Source organism: Quercus robur, chromosome 5 (genome assembly GCF_932294415.1).
Source record: "Quercus robur chromosome 5, dhQueRobu3.1, whole genome shotgun sequence".
In the NCBI taxonomy this organism is placed as follows: domain Eukaryota; kingdom Viridiplantae; phylum Streptophyta; class Magnoliopsida; order Fagales; family Fagaceae; genus Quercus; species Quercus robur.
The window spans coordinates 54,784,243-54,805,147 of NC_065538.1; the positions used below are offsets into that span (position 1 = coordinate 54,784,243).

At 34.3% G+C, this 20,905-nt stretch overlaps 2 protein-coding genes across 3 annotated transcripts; both read left to right on the forward strand.

The window, feature by feature from the left end:
* The first annotated feature begins 1,749 nt into the window (after positions 1–1,749).
* LOC126726338 (MACPF domain-containing protein CAD1) lies at positions 1,750–13,654 on the forward strand. Its single transcript, XM_050431565.1, has 6 exons — positions 1,750–2,229; positions 9,454–9,692; positions 10,567–10,762; positions 10,994–11,177; positions 12,027–12,181; positions 12,885–13,654. The coding sequence occupies exons 1-6, from the start codon at positions 1,900–1,902 to the stop codon at positions 13,518–13,520; spliced, it is 1,740 nt and encodes a 579-aa protein (XP_050287522.1). The 5' UTR covers positions 1,750–1,899; the 3' UTR covers positions 13,521–13,654.
* Positions 13,655–16,468: 2,814 nt separating this feature from the next.
* On the forward strand, positions 16,469–20,905 carry LOC126726339 (protein NRT1/ PTR FAMILY 4.5-like). 2 transcript variants are annotated; one of them, XM_050431566.1, is made up of 6 exons: positions 16,469–16,707; positions 16,815–16,911; positions 17,642–17,859; positions 18,450–18,893; positions 19,555–19,682; positions 19,820–20,905. In XM_050431566.1, the coding sequence occupies exons 1-6, from the start codon at positions 16,699–16,701 to the stop codon at positions 20,691–20,693; spliced, it is 1,770 nt and encodes a 589-aa protein (XP_050287523.1). In that variant the 5' UTR covers positions 16,469–16,698; the 3' UTR covers positions 20,694–20,905. The 2 variants fall into 2 exon arrangements, with proteins under 2 accessions (XP_050287523.1, XP_050287524.1); XM_050431567.1 differs by having other exon boundaries at positions 16,469–16,701.

Sequence of the window (20,905 nt, forward strand, 5' to 3'; positions counted from 1 at the left end):
GGCCGCACCAAATTTGAAAGACAGTCATAGGCTACGAGCCGGTCAGAGTAGATTTTTAATATGAAGAAATTAGATTTATTTTTCATGTGTGAATAGCAAATTGTTTGGGGAAAAGCCACAAGAACGGTTAAACAATTTTTAAAGCCAAAAAAAAAAAAAAAAAAAAAAAAAAAAAAAAAAAAAAAAAGAGGAAAAACCTCTCACCCAGATTTTTTTTCCCTTCCATATAATTTATCGGTCTTACAATAAATTTGATCAATAAAATTTATTATTACATGAGAAAAGTATTATTTTTAATTATTTTTAAAGTAATCCAAGAATATGATAACGTAATTATAATTTCTAAGGGTAATGATTTTTTAATAATTATTTATTTGATAATAAAAAGGATAATGATTTCAATAATTTCCCAAATCTTACCCAAAAAAAAAAAACACACACAAAGGAAAAAGAATTCATTGCCATTTTTTCTTATGAAAAAAAATCCAATATAATAAAGGAGAAAATAGAAGCAGAAATGAAGGGACATGTACTTAACTATCTTGTCAGCATGTCTACCATGTCCATATACATGCCTTTGAATTTTGAAACAATCCAAAAGTCAACAAAAACAAAAGTTATAATAAATGGTCCAACTTGATGAGCTCTCGCGGGGGCAAAATTAATGAACCTTTCCACAGTATCTATTTAGGTCAGGTTACTACTGCCTCTCTCTCTCTCTCTCTCTCTCTCTCTCTCTCTCACACACACACACACACACACACACACACACAAATAAAAAGAAATTTACGCTACTTTCTTCAATTGGCATTATCAAACTCACAAAGGAGGACCCATACTATATTTTCCTTTAGTGTATGTATAGTTGTATACTACTAAAATGAGAAACAGAAATATTGGGGTCAACTTTTCACAAACCAAAATGGGTTATTTGTGAAAACAAGAATCATCAAATACATTATAGCCATGTCCCAAGTATCATTTAGAATATGGTAAGTCAAAAGCTTTTGATTCTAAGAAAAAATAAAAATAAAAGTCAAAAGCTTTTGCTTTAACAATGCTACTACCATTTTATGAGGCCATTCTAATGGACAAACTCTTCCTTCTACTTTCATCTGAAGAAACTTGAGAATTCAGCCAAAAAAAAAAAAAAAACTTAAGAAACTTGAGCATGTTAATTTGATTCTCAAATCCAGTTGATTTGGAGCTACTCTTTTTACACAAATATTGGTCATAAGATCATTTATAAAAATAACATATTCATGTCATAAAATGGGTTAACTCCTTTTTTTTTTTTTTTTTTTTTTTTTTTTAAATTTACATAGATTCATCACTTTTCATGTCATAAATCTACAAATTGGTTTACGCTTTTTACGTAAATTTATCACTTTTTTCTTCTACTATTTCTTAAAAGTGTAAAATTGAGTGTGAACTGTGTTGGTTAGAATTGTTGACCAAATTATGAAAAAAAGAAAAAATTGGTTAATGGTGCTTTTCAAAAGGTATTAATAAGACATTTTATTTTTATTTTTAAGAAATGAATTTTAGTACAGAGAAAGTATTGATCTTTACTCTTACAAAGATGCAGGTGGACCAGTCAACTCAGAATCCTGATTTCCCATCCTACCGAAAAATTAAAAACGCGTTTTTAGTCAAAAGCCGTGCCTTTAGAACAAGAACAAACTTCACCTACTAACAAAGTCCAACCTTTGCCCCACCAAAACCCAAAACCAAAAGACACAAAACATTATTAAAAAAAAAAAAAAAAAAACACAAAAACACAAAAACAAAAACAAAAACACTTCCATCTGCTTCTGAGAAAACCATGAATTTCACATTCAACAACAACAACAAACAAATCACTTCTTGTTCACCTTCACCTCCTATTGTCTTCCACCAATGAAAGATCCTCTTACTATGGAATACTCAGAAACAGCAACAACAACAGCAAAACCAATGACAGCATCAAGAAGCTTTAGCTCTGATGCTTTGGCTACTACTCTTAGCAACTCAATCCAAGCTTTAGGCAGAGGATTTGATGTCACCTCTGATATTAGGCTTCTTTACTGCAAGGGAGCTCCTGGGTCGAGGCTGGTTCACCTTGACGAAGACAGTACCAGGGATCTTGTGGTCTCTAGAGGAGTTGTGGTGCCAAATGTGCCTCTTGAGATTCACTGCTCAACGGGGGAGATTGCCTTTGAGAATAAATCTGTGTGCTCCTTTCGTGAGGTTGTTTCTGACTTTCTTCACACATTTTGATTTTGGGTTTTTGTTTTCTTGTTCTTGGTGTTATTTGCTGCTTGAATAATTATCTGGGTATATCTGAATTCTATAATTCTGATTGTGTGATGGGCTTGTTGAGATGTGGGGTTGTTTGTGATTTAGCTTTGGCTTTTTGTATATTGATTGGGTACTGAAATTAATATCCGGGATGTTTGCTTTCTTGTCCTAGTTTGGTTTGGTAATGGAATTATAGCTGGGTATGTTTCAATTTCAACTCTTTAATTCTTATGGTGAACTGGTTCATATGAGTGTGGTTCAGGACCATCATCTTTAACAATTGGCGTGCAATGATTGTCTAGTTTTCAATTTCTATTTGCCTCTAAGATCTTCAATAGATTTTGGTTGTCTATAATTTTAATAGGGTGGTCTGGTAGTCTAAAGATTCTTTCGGTTCCATTTATTTATGGCTGCTGATTTCCAATATGATTATGTAATTGTAAAATATATTTGATATCTACATTATATACTATGTGCATCATGAATGTTTTGTAAATATGCAATAACAGTTTGTCATGATTTCTTTGTACAATTGCAATCTCCTGTCACTACTTTGATGCTCTGGTTGCATTTGGACATGGAATTTGGGGTGGTTAAAGTGAACCGCATTTTAACACCTTAATAGATTCTATTAAGTTACAATTACAAAACTGTATTTGTTAAATATTGTGCCACTGTTGGGGAGCAGTTTGCCCATGATCTATTTGGGAATGCCATTGGGTACCTCGTATAAGACAGCCTCTATTTGGAATCCGATTCTAGAGAGGATGGGGAAGAAGTTGGCAGGCTGGAAGCGGCTTTATTTGCCAGAGGGTGGCGGACTCACCTTGTTGAAAAGTACTTTGTCAAGCCTCCCAACCTATTATCTTTCCCTTTTTACTGTTCCTAAAGCTGTGGCAATGAGATTGGAACGTATTCAGAGAAATTTTTTGTGGGGTTCTTCAGCAGAGTGTTTCAAATACGCTTTGGTGGCTTGGGAAAATGTTTGCTTACCTCATGAGCTGGGTGGATTGGGAATTCAAAATTTGGTGTCGTTTAATCAGGCTCTTCTGGGAAAATGGCTTTGGAGATATGGTCATGAAACTACTCATCTATGGCGGAGGGTTATAGCCACGAAATATGGGGAGGGGAAAGGGGGTTGGAGCACTAGAGTTTGTAGAAGGGCCCATGGTTGTGGTTTATGGAGAAGTATTCGTGATGGGTGGGAAAGTTTTTCTAGGCATGTGTCTTTTGTGGTGGGGGATGGTTCCCGTATTCTTTTTTGGCATCATAAGTGGACTGGGGATAATTCTCTCAAATCTCTTTATCCTCAACTATTTGTGTTTTCAGCCAATAAGGAAGCTTTTGTGTCTGAAGTGTTAAGTCCTTTGGCTGGTGATAATGATAGAGTATGAAGTCTAAGATTTTATAGGGAATTTAATGATTGGGAGTTGGTGGCTTCCTATTCCCTTCTTCACTTCATTCAAACTAGAATTCCTAGGGGTGGAGGTAGTGACAATCTTTCTTGGTGTCTTAATGGAAGTGGGAAGTTTGATGTTTGGTCTTTTTATCTTAAGATTCAAAATGCAACTCGTACTTCTTTCCCTTGGAAAGGCATTTGGAAAACAAAGGTTCCTAAAAGGGTGGCGTTCTTTATGTGGACAGCAGCTCATGGTCAGATCCTTACTTTGGATAATCTTATGCTCTGAGGCCGAACTTTGGTAAATCGTTGTTGTATGTGTTGCTGTAATGAGGAATTGGTGGATCACCTGCCGATTTCTTGTCCGGTTGCTCATTCTCTATGGATGTATATGCTTCGGCTGTTTGGGATTGATTGGGCCATGCCAGGTTCCATTATAGACTTATTTTTTTGTTGGTATCAATGGTTTGGGAAACATAATTCTGATATTTGGAATCTGGTTCTGGATTGTTTAATTTGGAATATTTGGGTAGAACGGAATCGACGTTCTTTTGAGGATATGGCAAAATCTTTGGATCAGTTGCTAGATTTATGCAGATGGACCCTCTTTGATTGGTCTCGGTGTTGGCCTCTCAGATTGTTCTACTATCACGGATTTTCTTTTGTCTCTTAGGATAACTTAATGCCTGTTTGCTTTTCTTTTCCCTCTTTTCTACTTGTTCACTATCGTGAATCTTGTATTTTGTTCTTGCTTTTTCTCTTTTAATAAATTTTTTTCTTACCTATCAAAAAAAAGATTGTGAATGCATTGTTTAGACTTGAGAGATTTAAGAGATAATCATAGTGTTCCTGACCTGTGTTTTCCTCTTCTCTTCTAAGCTATGTAAGTTCTATCACATTTGTCGAGATTATATTCATTTGGGCTTTTATGGCATAGGTAGTTTGATCTTCTAGAAAAATGAATTACAAAAGAAAAGGCTCTAGTTACTTATTGCAATTAAATTTTACCCTATTATAGCCAGAAGACTTTACATAATTTTTTTTGATAAGAAGTCTGTGACAATTTTTAAAGTTCTTCCCAGGAAGCTGAAGGTTTTATTTAAGTTGATTTAGGAAAATGGCAAAAAAAAAGTATGTGGGCTACAACTATTGGATTTTGTCATGATGATGGAAGAGTTCTTTTGAAAATGATGGTTTTTGACTACCAGCTTTGCCATTCATATTAATGGTGGGGAGAATTATGGTTCAAGGCTTCTAGGGTTAATTTGGTTTAGAGAACCCTTTTCTTGCGCTTCCCCCCTTTCTTTTTAACCCTGGCCTTGATATTCTGCATGCAATTTGTATCTAAGAGGAAAACTGCAAGTTTATTTAATTATTTCAAATTGGGAGGAGATTATTATGGTTTTTCATTTAGAGAGTACTGATCACACTATCTTTTTAAGCATCCTGAAATATACTGAAAATCATAAATTGTGGAAGAGACTCTGACCTTTATCATGGGCTGAAGTTTTACTTTGGACATCATCTTGTGGAAGAATGGTGCAATTTCAGCTCAAGCTTTTGAGCTTCTGCATCCTCTTGTTGTCAAGGAGTTCCAACATTTAGCAGGGGCTAGGTCAGAGAAGGCTTAGATCACATTTGGGGGTAGATTCTGTTTTTCAATTTGTTTTATCCAACCAACCTACCTATTTGTTTCAATTTTTTCAGATTCTCTCTAGGAATTTTTGTCAGTGTTGTTGGGTGAGAGATATTTCATGATTTTGGAAGCAGGGATGGAGAGTAAAAATTATCTAGTCATTGGGACAGAATTTCCTTTCTAAGTTGGGTTGTGGATTAGCTTAGGCTAATGAGAGAAAACCTATTAAAGCCTAGGAAAATGGATTTTTAGATATGTGAATGGGGAGAATCTTTAATTATGGACAAGATACAAAAATTTCAATAGGGAGAATATTTGATTTCCTTGAAAATCATCATCCAAAGATATCTTGGATGGCCTAGTTTTTCAGGGAATTATTATTTTTAAATGATATCAGCTGTAAGCGATGTTCTTCAGCTGCAGTTCTCACTGGAGTAACCAAGTGGTATTTATGTAGACCAGGCTGTAGGCAAGCAAGCAAGATACTGATCAAAGTATCTTTTTTGATAAGTAAAATTTGAAATTTGAAACTGATCAAAGTATCTTTTGACAATCGACAAGCATTTCTGGTTAGGAATTTGGAAACACTCATAATTTCATTCTTTTTATTGGCAAGATTGGAACCTAAGACCTTACAAACCTAACTCAACCCTTTTTCCACCTGTACTTGTCTGTCATTGAGAATTGTGGTCTTTGAGTCCACAATTTGAAATTATTTTAAGTCAAGGTCATTGGTAAACAGTTTCTCCTAGTGTTTTCAACAAAGACATCCAAGGTTCAAACCTCACTGCTCCCAATTACTTTATAAAAAAGAAGAAGAAAAAAACAGTTTCTCCTAGTGTTCTTAAAAGCTTCAAAGCTCAAAGCCCCAAGGTCTAAAGTGTTTTTCTTGACCAAAGTGAAGCTCATTTAGTGGAGCTCAGCTTAGGCACTGTTGTATGACACTTTTTGAAGAAGTAAAAATCATGCTTAGTCACAACTTTTTGTTATTTTTTTCCCACCTAAAAAATATATGAACCATTAAACTCTTGTTCTTAAAGGAAATTACATAGACGTTGATTTATTATACAAAAATTATTCTTAAGGTGCTGTATTATACAAACAATTTTTTGTTTACATATTAAAAGACATGAACAAGGATAATTAATTATACTTGTGCTTTTTAGTCTCTGCCTTTTGGATTTTGATTGAACCATATACTTTTTTATTTGATCATAGCTATCATGGTTAGGTATTATAAAGTACAAGAGAGATATATAAAATGTTATGTTTCAACTTTCTATGACTAGATTATTAGAATTGTTTTTCAACTTTACTATATAAAAACTTCAGGCTAAACTGCACTTTTGGTCACTAAAAATTCAAAAATTTTCACTTTGGGCCCAGAGAATTTTACTATTTTGTGTTTTAAATACTGTGCCAAGCTTGTCCTTTCCTCATAACTCTGTCACTTAGCAAATGGAGCAGTACTAAAACTGTTTACACATCATCAACTTTGTCACGGCATTATGACAGAAGGACAAACTTGACACATTATTTAAAACACATGGACTAAACTGAAACAAGATTTTTGTGCAATTGCACTACCCATTTTCGCTAATAGGCAAAATATATCACTATTTTGATATTATTAACTTTCTTATATTGTATGTTATGTATCTATGTTTTTATAAAAAGATTAGAGGCTATTATATATTATATTTGAAAAATATGTGCGTTTTGCTTCAGTTAGGCGCATTCTTATGCTTTGTGCCTAGGCTCCAAGTGGATCGTGTGCTTAACATTTTTACCAACACTAGTATCTCTGTTTCAGCACCACAAATGATCATTGTGGAGAATTTTGAGAGAGGAATAATAGAGCCGTCATCAGTTTTAATTGTCTTTGTTCTGGAGAAAACTGTCTTTGTTCTGGAGGTCATTGTTTGGTTGATTGAACTGCTTTAGACATCATCCATTCCATTATATTTTTAGGTTTTTTCCTAAATCTTTTGATCAAAATGTAATGTTTAGGAGCTGCTCTTGTACTCCCCATCTGCTTGTGCATTCTCTCCTCTTATTAATATATTTGTTCTTTACTTGTCCAAGAAAAGGCAAACCACATCTTTTGGGAACCTAATACTGGACCTTTAAGCTTTACTTTAACATGTTCATAGTCAATAGTACTAAATATTCTACATCCACCCCAATAATATCCTTGTTTAATGAGTGCTCCCAAAGCTGTGGAAAGTACTTCCTTTGTTCTCTTCCAAATTTTTCTGGTTCACTTGCTTCAATTAGCTTAGCATGTTCAAAGGTATGAATTCTGAATTTGTTAGAGCAGCTTAGTTCTGTTGATGATCTTATGTTTGCAAAAGAATTGATGATAGTTTGTACATAATATCGGGTTGTAAAGTGACTTAATTGGCGATGACATTTAGGACTACATTGGGCTCCAATTTCAAGGCTATAGCTTGCAGGGTGAAGAAGAGCTATCTTTCAAAGGGATGGTGTTAAACAAAAATATGTTATCTTCTCTTCTTACATATTTTATTCCCCTCTTGAAAGTGCCCATCTGTATTGATAATAGATTGAACAAAATTCAAAGAGGATTTTTTTTTTTTTTTTTTTGGGGTGGGGGGGGGGGGGGGGAATTGGAGGTAGCTAGGAAGCTCCATCTAGTTGATTGGGCGACGGTTTGTTCTCTTTTGAAGAAAGGAGGGTTGGGGATTTGTAAAATGAGCACATTCAATGAAACACTCTAGGTAAATGGCTGAGGATGGATAGAGTGGATAGGGATCAGCTTTTGCAGTGTATTATCTCTCTCAAATATGGTGAAGCCTGATTATCAAATATATATATATATGGTGAAGCCTGAGGTGGGCTAGGCTATGGAGGAGCTTAGAGGGTCCTATGGGGTTAGTCTCTGGAAGTGCATTAGAGGAGGATAGGATAACTTTTCACAATATATAAAATTCTTTGGGTTGGTCATACACGGTTTCAGTCTTGGCATGATTTTTGGTGTGGTGACTTTTGCCTGAATGATGCTTTCCCTAACTTATTTTCAGCTTGCAACTGATAAGAATGCGTCAATTGATTCCTATTTGGGTAACAACCATAGTTGGAATCACCATTTTATTCAATCATCCTGGGATCAGGAATTGGAGTCTGTCTTCAAATTCTTTTGATATGCTATACTCTAGTCTCCCTGCTATAGAGGATTGAATAGAGTGGAACCTTGTAAAAGCCAGTAAATTTGAAGTTCATCCTTATTATGAAGCTTTGATGGGTACTTTGGGGGCAAGTTTTCCACACAAAAGTATATAGCAAGTCAAGGTGCCTAAAGATTGTTTTCTTTGTGTGGACCAAAGCACTAGACAGAATTTTTCAACAATGGATAATTTGTGGAAGTGTAAACATGATGATTGTCAATTGGTGTTGTATGTTCAAGACTGGTGGAGAATCGGTGGACCACCTTTTACTTCATTGTATGGTAGCTAGAGATATTGTCACTTGTGTGGGTGTTATATGGAGCATCATGGGTCATGTTGAAGATGGTGGTGCAAATGCTCCGTTGTTTGAGAGGGATTTTTCAAAGCCATTGTAGTTTTAAAGTTTGGAATGCGGTCCCTTTGTGCGTCTTGTGTATAATTAGGGTGGAGCACAACAGGCTGACTTTTGATGGAATTATGGTGAATCCATAGGATCAACAAATCATTGTTACAATGCTTGTATGATTAGATGGTCGTGCTTGGAAATTTCCCCTCATGTTCAGTTTTGGATTTGTTACAATACTAGATAGTCTGAATTTTGAAATTGTAAGATCTAGAATATATGTTTTTCTGATAGTTTTTGTTGAATAATTTCATTTATTTATTAAAAAGAAGTTCTGTACATAATCTCACGTTTAATTTGCAGAGATTTCAAGCATGGTATTCTTACTAGATTGCTTGTCATAAGGTTGAGACTCAGTCTTTTATATTCATAAAGTACTATATTTGCTGTTTTTGTGTTAAGTATCATGTCCATGTTTTGCATGCTTGTCTGGCATTGATGTTTTGGCTTATTTCCCTGATAACATGAAACCATTCTACCTATTTTTTGACCTATTATGTTTTTAACCTCAGTGTCTAATAGATGCCTTTGATACTTGAAATTCCAGATGGCAGAATATTTTAATAAGAAATCAGATATATCAGAACGCATCCCGCTGGGAAGTTTTAATGCCATGTTCAATTTCACTGGTTCTTGGCAAGTAGATGCAGCAGCTACAAAATCCCTTGCAATGGTTGGATATTTCATTCCTCTATTTGAAGTTAAGTTGGCAAAAGATGGTTTGGTTTTGAGTGAGGAAATTAAACATGCTGTTCCTTACTCTTGGGATCCAGCATCTTTGGCAAGGTATGCAATTCATCACTGATTTGTATTGTTGTAATTCACTTCAGTTTGGACAGATTTCTATTTGTTTTTCATTGATTTATCTAATGTTTAAATTAGAAAGTTCTTGTTTTTTCAATTGATATTCTAGCATGATGATGCAAATGATCTCTTGCACAAATGGCCATTACTTTTCTCATAAATGAGGGTGAGGGTTGAGGTTGTAAATTCAAAACCCACTATGTGTGTGTGTAACTTAGCAATCAAAAGAGAATGTATACATGATAATGTAATGCTTATTATGATCAATATTCTCAAAGTAATAGATCTTCAAAAAGGACTATGATTTGGAGGTGCCAAAATTGTTGAATCTTTTACCTACTCCTATACATATCTAATATTTCGTTCTTACCTTGAATAACCTCGATATGCATTGAATTACATGATAGTTACAAATTGGTTACTGAGCGATTATGACCAATATATATTGCTCAATAAAATGGTGTGGTCTTCATCCCAATGGATCTGTGCTTCTTTCCAAATATGTAATTTGAGACAAGTGTATAGTAAAATGATGGAAACTCATACTTGATACATCCTTGGAGAAAGAACAATAGCATGGATCATATGGTATTACCTTTTTGTTGGGAAATCTTGTAACTACCAATTACTATGCAATATTTTAGACATAATTGCCCTGTTAATGCATAGAGAAGAACTTTGACAGTTCAAACTCCAATGATTTGTCAATAGGCTGGGAGCATGTTCTGATGGCTAACTGGATTGACTCAATATTTTGGTTGCAATTGAAAATTAAAAGTAAAAATTAAAGATGAATTTGATGATCTGGAGAGCATGTTTCTGACTTGCATTTCCATTTCATTTTCCCACTTTTCAGTTTTATTGAAAATTTTGGTACCCATATCGTTACGTCTGCAACAATCGGTGGAAGAGATGTTGTTTATATCAGGCAGCACCAATCATCTCCATTGTCAGCATTGGACATTGAGAGCTATGTGAAAGACATTAGGGATCAGCGGTTTCTGGAGTTGAAAAGCCAGTTAAGTGCTGGGCCCTTAAAATACAAGGATAAGGTCAGCATGGCTCACTCTAAAACCCTTTTTTTTTTAATCTCTAAAAGATTGCATTTATTCCTAGAAGTCTAGAACCCTCATGGAACTTTTAGCTCATTGCATCATGTCTCCTTGTTCTCAAGTGTGTTTTGATGAAATTTGTTGTTCTCTGAAGCCGTTTCTGTTTCATTGCATAAATTTTCTTCTTAGCTTGTATGAAAAAAATTCTTAAAATTCAGTTTATTGCTGCAGGATGTTACTGTAATTTTCAGGAGGAGAGGAGGTGACGATCTTGAGCAGAGTCATGCCAAGTGGGTAGAGACTGTTCAGTTGGCACCAGATGTGATTAACATGACCTTTACACCCATCGTTTCTCTGTTGGAAGATGTGCCTGGAATAAAGCATTTGGCACGTGCAATTGAATTATATCTGGAGTGTAAGATTTCATTTAACTATTTGTTTTCTTGAAATGTGAATTTCATTCACATCCTAGTAGGTGGCTACCAAAAGTAACATGAAAAATATATTAGAAAGAAAAAGAAAAGAGTATTCTTAGAAATACATTCCATTCCTTTTTTATCCGTTAGAAATACATTCCATTCTTTGAAGCGAGAAGGGTTTGAAGCCATTTAAAAAAGAAAAAAGGAAAACGAAAATTCAATGCCTAAGTAATAAATCCTGTTTATTGATTAATGACTAGTGATCAGTATATGAAAGCGATTTACTTTTTAAACTATGTTGTAGAAGTTCATTTATGCTTACTTCATCAGGCCTTTTAACAAGATGTGATTGCACTACAGGGGCCAATACCACCTAGAAGTCAATAGGTGTGGAAATAATTTGATTAGAATCTACGCCTAACAGATTTTTCATAGTAGGCCATGTGATTGTTGCAAACATTCTCAAATATTTAGTTTACAGATCCCAAAATAAGGCGAGTTAAACAAAGCATACACAATAATTCCTTAATTATAATACAGATAACAAATCTGACATTGAGTTCTAAAAATCTGGTATCTTTTAGTATTGTTTTTATTTTATTTCTTTCTGTGGTTAAAAATAATCTTGCTTATAACAAATTTGATTGTCCTGTTGATTTATTACTTTCTATGATTCTGCTAAGCTAAATAAATCTCGAAATGTCCTCAACTATGTTAATTCCAACTGCAATTTCCCTTAGACTTGTTTAGGAGCTTATTCATCTTCTTTCTACTACGGAGTAGTTGTATTACAAATATGCTTCTTTGATAATTGTTGCCTGCTCATCTGTTACTGTTTTTACCAGACAAGCCACCTATTGAAGATTTACAATATTTCTTGGATTTTCAAATTGCTCAAGTTTGGGCCCCAGAACACAATAATCTACAAAGAAAGGAGCCTGTGTGTTCCTCCCTTCAGTTCAGCTTGATGGGTCCAAAGCTGTATGTGAGCCCAGATCAGGTAATTTTTGTGGTTCTATCATCTATGTACTGGAGTGGTTATGAAATTATGAATTTGAAATTGGCTTACAAGTGGTTCAGACATGTCTTGCATTCTTATTAAGTTAATTTTCAGTACTGCTGAAATATAAAAGAGAGACTGATAAATCTGAAACCAAGAGAGAGAAGGAAAAAAATGCATGGTCACAGTAAATTCAATGCAGGAATGCCTGGAAAACTATGCATGTATTGTCCCCCTTTTTAATGTTTTGGGATACAAATGTTTTTCCCCCTTGTTTAATTTTTTCCTGTGTCATATGTGGCTCCTGGTTTGTCATTTCTGTAATCCAATTCTGGGGCATGTTGTTTCAGCCTTAAAAATAGGACTTGGAGTTTTGAGAAAATGGTTTTAAACTGAGGCTAGAAGGGATATTTTTCCCCAACTTGCACCCAAAAAAAGCTGTCATTTTTTTTAATGACTCCATCTTTTAACATCCCCCCTTGCCATGCAAAAATATGGAGAGAGAGAGAGAGAGAGAGAGAGAGAGAGCAAAGCTAATAATGAACTTGAAAACATCTGTTAACATGGTAATTATATGTGTGTATGCGCGTGTAAATTTTTTCCTTGGCATACCTTGTATTATTTCTTGACGAGTTACCTACCAGTTCAAACATGCAAAATATGTTGGTTCTCTAGAATTTTTAAACATGGCTTGCTATTCCAGGTAACAGTTGGCCGTAAGCCAGTCACTGGGCTTAGACTTAGCCTAGAAGGGAACAAACAGAACCGACTTGCTATTCATATGCAGCATCTAGTGTCTCTTCCGAAAATTCTTCAGCCCCATTGGGATGCACACATGGCTATTGGGGCCCCCAAGTGGCAGGGTCCAGAGGAACAGGACAGCCGTTGGTTTGAGGCAATCAAGTGGAAGAACTTCTCCCATGTAAGCACTGCACCTATTGAGCACACTGAGACTTGCATTGGAGACCTCTCCGGTGTTCATATTGTCACAGGGGCTCAACTTGGTGTATGGGATTTTGGTGCCAAAAACGTATTACACCTCAAACTACTCTTCTCTAAAGTACCAGGCTGTACAATAAGGCGGTCTGTTTGGGATCACAACCCTTCCACTCTTTACACATCACAGAGGCCTGATGGCACTTCTTCATCAGTTTCAAGTGATAAAAAGGAAGATGTAAGTTCAAGCCAAATTGGGAAACTTGCAAAAATTGTAGACATGACAGAAATGTCAAAGGGACCACAAGATATTCCTGGTCATTGGTTAGTCACAGGGGCAAAACTTGGGGTTGACAAGGGAAAGATTGTATTGCGCATAAAATACTCCTTGCTGAATTACTGATATAATTGGTTTTGTTGTTCTAGTTTTTTACCTTCCCACTAGAAACTATAGTCAAGCATTCTTTGCACAGGTGATCCCAGTTCTTTGGTTTTGTACATTTGTGTTCTTTTGATCTATAGCCGCCTTGTTGATAATTGTTAGTCGCATCATTGATTAGCTGATGACCTTTTTTCTTCCAGAATTTGGTTTGATTTTTTTTTTTTTTTTTTTTTTTTTTTTTTTTTTTTTTTTTTTTAAAAAAATTATTGAAAAGGCTATTTTGTTGAACAATGAAATGATAAACTTGTTTATTTTATTTATTATAGAGTGATTTTTTCCTCGTGAAGATATGATGATGTAGGCTTCCTGACTGATGAACAATGGGCTGTGTATTTTATATTCTCTCTGCATATATTAGGTGATATCCATCTCTTCCAATTTTTCAAATGGGAAAAACTTAGGTACAATTACTTAGATATTTAGGTGCACTATATTAAGATCTCCTCTTAAATTCAAATGTGCAATTAGATTGACCAATAAAAAGTGCTATCCTTTCCAATGACAATTAAATTCAATGACACAATGAAATAGAATTTAATTGGAAAAATAATGTATTGCACCTATGCAAATTAAGAACCTTTTTTTTGTGTGTGTGTGGAGATAGTTACAATATGTTACTAACCTTAAAACTCAAACTTTTTATTCCTCTAGGCTCCAAGCACTTGGTGTATGCCAGTGCCAATTAAACTATAAGGCTCTTGGCACCTAAGTATTGACTTAATTTGAAATACTTTATGAATATCTTGTTACCTATTTTCCTTTCCCAACAATATCTTCTAACTGGCTTTCTTTGATAAAAAATAGAACAAGTCCACCTTAATCAGCCTATGGGAAGAATCTATAGCCGTAAGTAATTCATCAGATACTTTTAGCCGGCAATTTGAGGGAAGGACCCATTTGATTGGTGACAGATCCATTTGAAGCTGGATACAGAGCAACTTGTGTACATAAAGGGTTCTATTTTGCCCATGATTTGATAAATTCAAAGCCACGTAAATGTCCATGCATTTATCACATTTTTCACGTTACAGTGCTGGAAGGAAATATGTAACATAAGTCATTGTAAACCCCAATCCCATATACTATATTATGATTTAAACTTGTCTGTCCGGATTCTGTTTTCATTATTCCTAAATAACAAGTTAACAACACATGAACCTTTGTCATGACATTACTATTGGACCCACATTTGAATTCAATTTTAATTTTTTGCTTAGTAATAGCTTCTGTAACACTGATGTTAACAATAACAAATGTTTGGGTAGGTTTCACTGTTACTGGACATTTCCGTCACCTTTGGATACAAATATTTGTTGCTATTAAGTGATTGCTAGTGATTGATGATAAAGGCACGTACTTGTGTCCAAAGAGAAAGCTCTCCAATAATACACTAACTACAAACATGTTGGGACGTTTGGGATTGAACATAGATCATTTCTGTTGTATTGTTGCTTTTGTTATGAGTCTAGAATGTAACTACAGGTTCAGACACAAGATTCTAAATAAACACTCTCTCTCTCTCTCTCAACTTTATTTTGTGGAACATTTTTATATATAATTATTTTGGTAAACATTAATGATCCAATAATAAGAGTTTCAATTCTCTAAGGGCACCCTATAAGAGAAGAATATTACTTACTTTTTTGACAATATTTTACCTTTCCCAAGAAATTGGTATTAAATTTTTTCTAAAATAGTTCGTTAACAAATACTCTAATGGCACCTTATAACATAACTCATTTTATTAAATTTTCTTAAATTTTAATTGAATATTAGTAGAACACCTACTAGTTGAATTGGTGACCCAAGGATCCAATGCTTATTCCTAGTTAAACTCCAGTGATAACGATGATGAGAAGTATCCTTTCGTTTACCAAACATTACTAAATAAAATGTTATACACTATTGCAACAATTTTTGACATTTTGGATGGGAAGAATGCTTATCATCATTGTTATTGCTGGAGTTTAACCTGGAATAAGCATTGGATTATTGGATCAACAATTCAACTAGTAGGTGTTTGTTGATGTTCAATTAAAAATTATGAAAATTAAAAAAATATATATATTTGTTAAAATTTTATTGTTTAATTTTTAAAAAATTATATAAAAAATCCATTATAAAAATTTAAAACATAATAATGGCATACTTAAAATAATTAAGTATAAGATCAAATCCTTAAATTACAATTAATAAAATAACCATATGGGACCACATGTTCATCAAATACATACATAATAAGTCATAAATAATATTGAATTCTGCTTATTAAATAAATCAATCAAAAATACAATTATAAAAAGAAATATTAGTCATGCATTAATATTAAGAATGTGGTTACTATTCAAGTATTAGTTCTTGTGGGGTTTGAGGGGGTGAGGCAAGGACCTAGGTTCAAGTGTTTAGGAGTAAGATTCTCACACATATATTTAGATTAGGCTAGAGTAAAACTTTATCTCAGATAAAAAAAAAATTAATATGAAAATTTTTACATGAAGATAGTTTCTGGGTTTCCTTGTTTTTGGTAGTATTAAAAAAAAAAAAAAAAATGCCTAAAGGAAAACTATCTCTTAACTTCCCTTATTTAGCTTAGATATAAATTTTTTTGGATAAAAACTTTGTTTCACACCAAGCTAAATAGAAGAAGTCAAAAGTAGTTTTCCAACTCATTTTATTAAGGTTGCTACCATAGTTCATCAGTATGTCTAATAATATGCTTATCAAGCATATGAATTTCTTCTTCGACCCTAACACTAAAAAGTATTTGAGGAATTAATGCAAATGCAAGAAAATTGCTTCCATAATACAACCTGTAGTACAAACTATAAAATAATACAATTTGCTTTTAAGTATTCAAAACATGAAAAAGGCTCAACCTTGTCTTGAGTCTTGACAGTGCCCTCAGAATCTCTCTCTTCCAACTACAAGTCGGCAATTTGCGGCACAAGATACAATTACACTCAAACAAAGTAAAGGGACATTGAGATTTGAGCTCAATATATAAGAATTGGTCAATGCCATTGCCAACCACCAAAACCTCAATCATTTGCACTCTTATAAATACACAGATCAATTGATCCTTAGCTTCAATCCATCCAAAACCTCTTCTTCTCGTTAAGACCTTACCAAGTAGCTAGCTATGGTAATGGTATGCTTCCTTTTATCTTTATTTTATTTTCATGTGTCTCACACTTTTGATTTGCATGTTATAATTTTCGTGCTTTAGCCTTATCTATCTTTTTGAATTTTTCGTAGGAGAAGCATGAGCTCGTTGAAGGAAAAGTGGATTGGAAGGGAAGAACAGCTGTGAGGGGCAAACATGGAGGAACTAGAACTGCTTTGTTTGTACTAGGTACGTAAAAAAAAAAACTCAACTTACTTTGTTAGAACAATTTAATTACATTAAAAAAAAAACGGAAATCTTGTTATAAATTCATGAAATTTTCCAAGAGTTTATCAAAATTTTCTCAAGAGAGATTAATTGAACTCAAGTGAGTTTGATAATTCTTTAATGAAGGAGAGCAATCCAATTATTAAAAATAATATGATGCAAATGAAATCAGCAATAATAGAAATTATAGAATCAAAGAAAACTTACTTCCATTGACTTTAGAACATTAAATAACATATAATTGGCTCCTTGGTTTCAACAATTGTCTCCCATTTCATAGAAAATGAGATATATATTTATTTATGGAAAAATTGTCTCCTAGGTAACTGCACCGAAAAACAAAGAGGTGGTGTATTTATTTATTTAAGAAATGAAAAATGTATAGATAATTATCATATGTACTTATATGTGGCATAAGTACATTTTAAATTACATATATTATATTGCACTGTTCAAGTAGCACATGCATTATCATTGTACATGTTGATTTTACAAAACATAAAATATTATTGCATGAGTTACATTCATGCACAGAAGTTCCACACTCGAGAGAAGACACCTTGACGAGAATGTGCTTTAATGGGTAAACACCAATCACTCTTCAGTCTTCACAAATAATTCATCTTATGAAAGTATTAATTATTGGTCCATTGCATCATCCAAAGTCTTACCAACTGTGTCCTTGTTGTAGCCACTTTTGCTTTTGAGAATGTGGCAACCTTGGCCCTCTCGGTGAACTTGACCACATACTTCAATGGAGTGATGCACTTTGAACTAGCAGATGCAGCTAATGAGCTAACCAACTACTTGGGCACTAGTTACATCCTGTCTATCTTGGCAGCTGTTCTTGCAGACTCTTACATCGGCAGATATAAAGCTGTTCTCATTGGGGGATTCCTCGAATTAGTGGTATGCTTGCAAACCCTCCATACAATCTTTGACATTTACAAGTTACTAGATATCTTAAAAGCTCGACTAGTAAGGGGGAAAAAAAAGTAAATAGAATCATTAACAAGTGCTTTTGGATATGGCTTGAGCAACAATAAATATTCAATTATGAATTGAAATGAATCTTCTGTGAAGACAAATACACTTGCCAATCAATACTTCATTAAATGGGTGCTCAAGATCTTATTTTGCCTGGAAAATGTTAAAAATATTACAAGTTTTCTTAAAAATAACTTATAAACTAATATGACAAGAATATAATTAGTGTCATGATTTAAACAATATAACAGATAAATGTTTGAATCACTTATTTTGTGGGTTGGTAACAAATTAGTCCGTAAAATTTATGTAGTAAAATTTGTAGTATTTCTAATATTATTTTTATGTTTTGTTCTCCAAAAAATATTATATAAAATATAAATGATTATCAGTTTTTCTATTTTGTGTTCAAGAAAACGAGACCAACAATATGGAGGGCATGTAATTTTAGTTGAGCAAATTAACAATATCTGTGTATGGAATACTTATATTTGTTGGTTATGTGTATCCAGGCATTAGCATTATTTACAATACAAGCTCACTATCCAAGTCTGAAGCCCCCACCTTGCGACGTCTTTGAACCAACTTCTCACTGTGAGAAAATTGGCGGTGGCAGTGCAGTTCTCCTCTTTGTTGCTCTATATTTCCTTGCAGTAGGGTCTGCTGGAGTAAAAGCTGCATTGCCATCACATGGTGCTGACCAATATGATGAAAAAGACCCAAAAGAAGCAAAGCAAATGTCTAGCTTCTTCAACTTCCTTCTATTAGCAGTGTGTGGTGGTGGTGCTGTCAGCTTAATGCTAATTGTGTGGATCCAAGATCATAAAGGGTGGGACTGGGGCTTTGGAGTCTCTTCCATCGCCGTACTCTTTGCTTTTATTATTTTTACCGTGGGATTGCCAATGTACAGGATACAAGTTATTCAAGGAACCACCGCCATCACTGAAATTATTCAGGTTTGTGTAATTAGTTAAGCATATCTGCAAAGCAAATCTTAGACCCTTCTGCTAGTTATTACTACTAGAAAAAGAAGAATTAGAAATCTGCCTTTCACTTAATGCTCCATCATGCTATGTGTTTGATTTATTTTTAATTTAAACTTTTGTTATTTTATAAGAAAAAGAAAAGGATGCATGACGGAGTGCGATTATTAGAGTATGAAGTAGAACACAAAAAATAGGGCAAATGATTTTTATTTGATTAAGACGAATACAAATCTTCTGTCTCATTCTAAATGTCTCATTCTAAATATTTCATTTTATGTTCCATCAATTATGGTATGATATATATTTGATTTTTTTACCATTTTAAACTTTGGTTATTTTACAAAGAAAAATTTGTATGAAATAAATTGTGATTGGTTGAGTATAAAGTGAAGCTCTCAAAATGCAACAAGTGGGTTTTTATGAGATAAAAACCACATTTTCTTGTGCTTAATCTAAAAATCTATCCTTGCCTATCTGCTAAGATTGAGCTTAATATTAAGCCACCAGTAGTGTTTAATTACTAAAGTCAAAGATCCTCTATGGATACTTCCAACTATGTCCTAGTCTAATCCTAAAGCAAGATTTGATTGCACGGATTGAGGTTTGTTTACTTTCTGCCTTTTCCTCTTAGGTGTATGTTGCAGCCATTCGTAATAGAAATCTTGAACTTCCTGAGGACCCCACAGAGCTCTATGAGATTGATCATGACAAGGAAGCTGCTATAGAAGAAGATTTTTTACCTCACAGAGACATTTTCAGGTTCTATCCAAATTAGGTTCCCTTTTATTTTTTACTTGATATGTTAAAGTTACAAAATCTATAGTTTATATCCATGCAGCCTCCTATATTTTGACTATTTTGCCTTAACATTCCACGCTAAAATTAATCCTATGCAGGTTTTTAGACAAAGCAGCCATCCAATCAACATCTATAGGAAAATATGGAAAACTAGAGGCTCCAAACCCATGGAAACTATGCAGGGTCACGCAAGTGGAAAATGCCAAAGTAATACTCGGCATGCTTCCAATATTTTGTTGCACAATTATCATGACCCTTTGCCTTGCTCAGCTCCAAACCTTCTCAGTCCAACAAGGTCTCACTATGGACACAAGTGTCACTAAATCTTTCCACATCCCACCTGCCTCACTCCCAATCATCCCAGTCATGTTCATTATCTTTACAGTCCCTGTCTATGACCGGATTTTCGTACCCTTTGCACGCAAAATCACCGGCATTCCAACAGGCATCACGCACTTGCAACGAATAGGAGTTGGTCTTATTCTCTCATTCATCTCCATGGCAGTAGCTGGCTTCTTGGAAGTGAAGCGAAAGGGTGTAGCACGAGACCATGATATGCTTGATGCAATCCCAGTCACACAGCCACTGCCCATGAGCACATTCTGGCTATCTTTTCAGTACTTTATATTTGGAATTGCAGACTTGTTCACCTATGTGGGACTTCTTGAATTTTTCTACTCAGAGGCACCTGCTGGCCTTAAATCCGTCTCGAGTTGTTTCCTTTGGAGCTCCATGGCACTGGGATATTTTTTTAGCACTATACTTATCAAAATAGTTAATGCTTCAACAAAGAATAGTACAAGTGGAGGTTGGTTGGCAGGGAATAATATTAATAGGAACCATTTGAACCTCTTCTACTGGTTGCTCTCTCTTGTGAGCTTGTTCAACTTCTTTATCTATTTGTTTGCAGCTAAGAGGTACAAGTACAGGCCTACCAATCCTGTCCTCACAAATGAGAAAGCCAAAGTATGAGGAAAATAAGAGTTAGTCTTAAGTGGTGATATTAATATTGTAAAGAATGAAAATGAAGATTTGGGGGGTTTTCTATTCGACTTGTGTTTCTTTATCTTTGGTTTTTGGTTAGATTTGATGATATTATGAACGGTTTGGGACATATATGTTGTTCATTAATAAAAATAATTTAATTACGTTATGTTATGATGAACCCAATTTTTGTATTGGTT